The sequence below is a fragment of the Felis catus genome, chromosome B4 (assembly GCF_018350175.1).
Source record: "Felis catus isolate Fca126 chromosome B4, F.catus_Fca126_mat1.0, whole genome shotgun sequence".
Classification (NCBI taxonomy): Eukaryota; Metazoa; Chordata; class Mammalia; order Carnivora; family Felidae; genus Felis; species Felis catus.
The window spans coordinates 41,871,508-41,877,920 of record NC_058374.1 but is presented as its reverse complement, the minus strand read 5'-3'; the positions used below and the strand labels follow the sequence as shown (position 1 = coordinate 41,877,920).

Sequence of the window (6,413 nt, the reverse complement as noted above, 5' to 3'; positions counted from 1 at the left end):
GTGACTCCTAGAATGGCAGACTGGCTCCCAGAATTCTCCGGGTGGGAATAAAGGTGGGAGCCCTATGGCTCTTCAGATGCTGCCCAAATAGGCTGGGGGTAAGGAGTACAAACTGGGCATTAAGCATGCAGGGGTGGAGAGGTACGAGAAGAAACACATGTGGGTTATGCTGGAGAAGCAGCCCCACCTACTCAATGATATATAACAAACAGGGAGAGATGTTGCTGCCCCCCCCCCCCCTTAAAGAAATAGGGGGAGAGTACAGCAGGGAGGTGGAGGGAGACAATGAGACACATAAGAAAGCCACATAAAGCAAAAGTACCAACAAAATCATGACTTGTACTTGCCTCCTCCCTAGAGAAGGTGTGATATATGCTTGGGGGTCACGGAGAGGAGAGGGAGGTTAAGGGTCATGAACCTAGGATTATCAGCTGGCCAGGGGCACAGGAAGGCTCTCTGAGGACTCCTAAGGGACAGGCAGGAAGCTGGGACCCCACATCCCCAGGGAAGAAATGACAGTCCTTTCAGTTCGACTTGGACCAAATCTTGGCGCTCCCTCGGAGCCTGTCAAGGGGAAGAGAGAGAGAGAAAGGCTGCAGGGAATCCCCTAACGCCTGAGGGCTCCCCCCATATCCTACCCCCATGCAAATGACTGAAGGGCTGAAGACAGCTAGGTCTCTAAAGTAAAAGCAGGGCACCCCAGAAGCAAGTGGTTCCTGCCACAGTGGCTCACCCCTTGCCCTTTGAGGCTTTCTTGCTGGGCTGGCGCTGGTTGGTGCCAGGAGCAGGTTCCCGCAGCTCAGTCAGGTGTTGCTCAGGGTCCTGAGAGGTAGCCGCGGCGGCTGCTGCTGTTGTAACTTTAATGGTTTTTTTAAGGTTGGCGACCTGCCAGCATGAAAAGAAATGGGGGATAGTGAGGGAAGTTCCAGAATCTGACAGTCCCTGCCTGTCTTGTCTATCTGCTATAGCCACGGTGCAAACCCCCCTGCACAGGACGACTGGCCCAGGCTGGAGGAGCCTGGGTCCGTCCTGATCCCCTGCCTGCTCACCTCGCTCTCGATCTGTTGCTTCAGGCCTAGCTGCTGCTCCTTGTGTTGGTTGGCACGGCTCACCTGCTCCTCAATGCCTGACAGCACCACCTCACAGCCCACACACCTGCGAGGATCAGGAACGAAGAAGTGTCAGTGGAAGGCAGCGGTGATCACGCACTCATGAAAAACAGACTCAGGATATCCTGCAGCCAAACCCTTGTCCGAGTAAGGAACCCTCGCCAGGGCACCTGGAAACCACCGGCAACAAGAGTCCCAGGAGCCACAGAGACACTCAGGTCAGATACGAGAGGTATAGGAAGTGCCTGGAGTAACGTGTAACATGCGAGTAGGAACTAAAAACAAAACTGGGTAGACGTTGGAGAAAAAAAATAAAATAAAAAAGGTATATTAATGAATTTAAGCTAGACAAGAACAGAAAGAGAAAAACGGAAGTGGAAAAGACCCATGGCCTGTAGACAGTGCAGGTTACAGTACCGCTCCTCCTCCCTTCCCCCACTTACTGTACCAAGGACACTGCCTCTGGCCTCCTGCCTCCCAGGCCCTCCTCTGCTCCCTTCTGCCCTCAGAAGCCTTTGGAGGAATGAGCTCATTTCCCTTCAACGTCTGGGATTCCACCGCTGCAGCCCAGCCCAGCTCAGCCCTCCCTCCTTCAGAAGCCCTCCCCCTTTCTTGGAGTGAGAAGAGAAGGAACAGGGCCAGGACACGGGTCTCACCACTCCTGCAGGGTCCGAGCAATGGCACTGAGGTCCTGGCGCTGGATGTCCCGCCCGATGCTGTAGTCAACCTCTAGCCGCTGATTGCGCTGGTCCAGGGAGCCGCGGAGAACGTCGGCATACACAGCTTCAATGACAAGGTCTTCCAGCTGCCGCACATTGCGCAGGGCGAGGGCCTCCAGCAACACTGCATATGGGATACACTGGGGCCAGGGGCGGGGGGGTGGTTGGTTGGGCTGGGATCTGTGCAGTTCTGCAAACAGACAAGGGCTTCCAAGATTTTTCCCTCCTTTCCCCTCCTGCCCAGGCTCCCCTACCTACTCTCCGCTCCTATTCCTGAATGATTTCCTCTAAAAGGCTGGTTCTAAAGCAAAATAAGTAAAAGCACTGCCACCTGAAAAATAACATCCTGAGAAGAATAGCCAGAAATAAAATAGAAGATTTATATTCTCCTTCGACCTTATTCCTCCCACGCCACAGAAGAAGAAAGTGACATCTGCCTGGGTGTCACTCCTCTGGCCACAGCTCAGGACAGCACACAGACCTTGGTCCAGATAAGCCTGACAAAACGGGAGTATGTGGTGTGGGAGGGATCTGGAGTTACTGTGCATCATTTATACTCCACCTCCTTCCAAAGAGCATCTCACGACAGAGAGACATGTGATTTATGTAAAACCATGAAACAACAAGAGAATCAAATAATAATTGGGAGAAGGTAGACAGGTGGGAGAGGGTATTTAAAAAACTGAACCTGCAGAGATATTTCTAGCAAACAGAAGCCTAGCACTTCACCAGAAGAGACAGTCTTGTTCTCAGATCTGAAAGCTGAGGCTGTTGGTGTGGGACTTTCTCTAGCGGGGAGGGTGATTGTTAAACAAAAGAATGGCATCCCAGTTGCTATTTTGACCCAAAAGGCAAAAAGTGTTGAATGAAAAACAGAAACAAAACAGAAAACTAAGAATAATATTCAGGCTGAAAGGCTACAGGCAGTAGAGTTTAGATACCTTGGAGGGACAGGGTGGGGGTGGGAAGGCAGAACAACTGTGTGGACATAGGCTGTCTGAATGCAAATTCCCTTCAAATAGGCCCTTTGTGAAGGGATATAACTCTTTGGCTCAGGACTGGGGGCAGGGGTGGGGGTGGGGGGCAGGACTCTTACTCACCTTGACTTTGGCAGCCAGGGTGACAACTGATAGGTGTCGAAGCTTATTCTTCTGAGCCTCTGTGAGTGGGGGAAGATTCCGGGCTTCAGCTACAAAAAAAGGAGAAAGTGTAGGAAGTTCGGATTACGCTTTTGTGGGAAGCCCTAGCCTCTTCCTTTGCCTTTTTTTTTTTTTTTTTAAAGTTTTCCATGCCAATTCAAGTCTTAACCCTGACCTATGTACCCCAGGAGGGTATCCCAGCAATTCCTTCTAAGTTCTTTCAGAAATTGCCCTTCTGGGGGCACCTGGGTGGCTCAGTCAATTAAGCATCCGACTTCAGCTCAGGTCGTGACCTCAGTTTGTGAATTCAGGCCCCACACTGGGCTCCGCGCTGACAGCTCAGAGCTTGCTTGGATGCTCTGTCTCTGTCTCTTTCTCTCTCTGCCCGTCCCCCACTCTCACAAGGATGCTTGTGCGTGGTCTCAAAAATAAATAAACATTAAAAAAAAAGAGAGAGAAATTGCCCTTCTCCCACCTCCACGACGCCAGAGCTCTAGCTCTCCAGTTACCTAAGTAATCAGCATATGTCCCATAAGCAAACACTGTGAGCAGCCGGAATGTGGAAGCGAAGTCACTCTCAGCCAGCTGCAGGAATAGGAAGGAAGATGTGACAGGATGGGCCTCTCCTCAGCCTCCCAGCCTTACCCTGTTTTGAATTCCACTTTCTGGCCCCATCTGGCCCCTCACCCATCATCTCTCCCAGCTCACCGAGAGGACCTCTCTGCCTCTCTGATCACTCTCCCTATGGGAAGGCCTTATTTCTACCTCACGGCCTTTGTTTACACTATTCTCCCAATTCACCAGGCCCTCTTCCTCCATACATCTTCAATTCCTACCCTAAATTCTGAATTGAAAACAAGTGTTCAGCAGCACGTGCACATGCATGTACATGTACACACACACACAGTGTTCTGGTCCTTAGGGTGTGTTTCATATTTCTGAATCTGAATATCCTTTAGGCAGTCTGCTGTCCTTCCTAATTCACCCAACACTCCTGCATTAGCCTTACTCATCTCCGACAGCTGCATGGCCTCAGCAGGTGCTGGAATTTGTGGCCTCTGTGTCAGACCTGCTGCACCCAGGAGGCTTTCATCACCCAGGTCAGCGCACCCAGATCTCCTCTCCTATCACTGATCACTCATACTGGCACTTAATTTAGGCTGTTACCTAAGAGTATCCTTCTTTTCAGTAAGAGTACCAGTCCCTGGTATCCCGCTGAGGTCCCTTACTAGTCCCTGGTATCCCACTTAGTTCCAGAAGAGCTATGCGCGTGTTTGGCTCTCAATAAATACTTGCTAAATAAACAATTTACACATCTATATCCATTTATCTTATCTCTGCAACTGGAATATAAGTTTTAGAAGAGTAATAAGCACTGTGTCTGCACTGTGTCTTGTATTTCTCTGGTATTCCCAGATGACTAGCAGAGAGATAAACAAACACCCAATAAATACTTCTTTTTCTTCACCTTAATGGACCCTCTTTAGTTCCACGGCCTAGGAAAGCAGGGAGAAGAGAAAGGCAGTTTTCTCCATACCAGAGTGGTCCCAAAAGGTTAAATCCATTGACTCAGTCAATCACTGGCCCTCAAAAACTTAACACAGTTTGCCCATATACCAATGCCATAGCATCTCAGGACTTGGGCTAATGTCAAACATCTTTGTGATCCACCCACTCTAGACTTTAACTCTTAACCCTGCCTCTTCTGTGTGAATAGTTCTCTCTGCTCTGTTCCTAGCATCTTGCCACACATCTCTGGGGAAAAGACACCTTCTAACACTTCTAGACATTTACCTCACTTAAGTGAATTAGCAAAGGGGACAAAGTGGGGAGAGGAGGGCATGTCAGTTTCACGTTCGTTCCTTCCATTTGTACTGGACTTTATACTTCCCATCTCACCTGATTTCTATAATTAACAGTGAAGGGCAGTGTCCGCTCCAATTTTAAAAGAGAAAACTGAGGTCCTAAAGTAAAAATGACCTGATCAAGGTGACATGATTTTATTAAGGGCTACTACATTGGTGGAGACAGGCTGGAATCAGGTCTCCTTTTCTGAACCACATGTTCTTTTGCTTAAAAATGAAAAATACTGGGTTTTACAGATCACTCATCACCAAAGGGAACTAAGAGGTTTACCTGCCTACTTATTTATGCCAGCTGCTAACTAATCATCATCATATTCTAATTCAACTGAATGGTTATGGGGTTGCCAGTGAGTCCTGCCCACCCATTCTCAAATTCAAACTTAGACCCAAGCCTCCCTGTGGGCTATCCAGGTCAGGAACCCACCTCTCTAACATTAGGCATATCCAGCAGTTCCCCAAACACGTAGACACCAGGAGCCTCCAGCACCTGGTGGATGAGTGTGGCCAGCGCTGCCCCCTTGGCTGACTTGGCCAGGAGCAGAAATTGCTCCTGGTTCTGCCCTGTCACCTTCACCTCGGCACTCATGGCTGCACTGAGCTGGGGGGACCTGGGCTCAGGATATCTGGAGCTGCAAGGAAAGAGGATGTGAAGCTGGAGGTCCCTGAACACTGGGAGGACGAGAAGCACTGGGGTCAGGGGCTGGATTGCAGACGCACTGAGTCACTTCTGCAAATGAGGAAACAGAGGTGGAGTAGTTTAAAACTCGGATCTAGGAATCCTACAATTGGCCACTTTGATGGAAACCTGACTGAGACAGGGTTGCCACGCCCCCTCCCCCATCCCTGGGCCAATCCCAAGCCCCACCACGTGCACCCCATTGAACCCCTAGGCACAGGATGTAGTGGGGGAAGGGGCGTCACATGTTGTACACCCCAATAACAGTCCCTCAAATTTCCTTGGTGCCCCGCAAGTGCCCCCAACCACGTGACCTCACCCTCAGGATCCTTCCGCGTGGCTCCGCCCCCTCCCTTAAAGAGGCCGCCCAGGGACCGTAGGCTCACGCCGACTGCCCAGTCGTACCCTGGGTCAGACTCTGCGGGCCGGCCGCTACCTGGAAGCTTCGTCTTCCAGCACACCGGGCGGGGCCGCTGCTCCGTCACCTCCGGCAGCTGTTCTGAGCCTTTCCTGCCACCTCCCTGCAGAGTCGCTCTGGCCACCAAACTCTATGGCTGGCTTCCGGGTCGTACTTCCGCTCTTAAGAGACCGGTTTGGGGCGGGACATGCCCCTCCCCTGCCTTCCGCCGGCTGAAGCTCCTGCGAGCGCCAGTCATTCTACTCTCTGATTGGCTGTTGAGGAGAGTGACGGGCGCCTTTTTTCCTGTCCTGTTTCAATAAAACTTTATTGTTGAGCGAGCGCCAGACGCTAAATGTAGAGGGAACCCCTGGTCTCCAGCAGGTACTGGGTGGCTATGTGTCAGATCTAAGCTGCCTGAAATCTGGAGATCCGGGGCGGCACACTGTGTCTGAGGGACAGGAAAGCTGTAACGGGAAAGAGAGAGGGAGAAGGGAAAGGGGGAGGG

The 6,413-nt window shown here is 51.1% G+C and overlaps 1 protein-coding gene across 3 annotated transcripts; it reads right to left on the bottom strand.

The window, feature by feature from the left end:
- Positions 1–319: 319 nt before the first annotated feature.
- COPS7A (COP9 signalosome subunit 7A) lies at positions 320–6,150 on the bottom strand. 3 transcript variants are annotated; one of them, XM_006933458.5, is made up of 8 exons: positions 5,828–6,150; positions 5,257–5,461; positions 3,477–3,552; positions 2,929–3,017; positions 1,766–1,968; positions 1,050–1,155; positions 734–885; positions 320–564 (listed from the first exon to the last, which is right to left on the bottom strand). In XM_006933458.5, exons 2-8 carry the CDS (start codon positions 5,416–5,418, stop codon positions 525–527), a joined length of 828 nt encoding a protein of 275 aa, XP_006933520.1. In that variant the 5' UTR covers positions 5,419–5,461; positions 5,828–6,150; the 3' UTR covers positions 320–524. The 3 variants fall into 3 exon arrangements, with proteins under 3 accessions (XP_006933520.1, XP_003988378.1, XP_003988377.1); XM_003988329.6 differs by having other exon boundaries at positions 5,945–6,149; XM_003988328.6 differs by having other exon boundaries at positions 5,914–6,147.
- Positions 6,151–6,413: the final 263 nt, after the last annotated feature.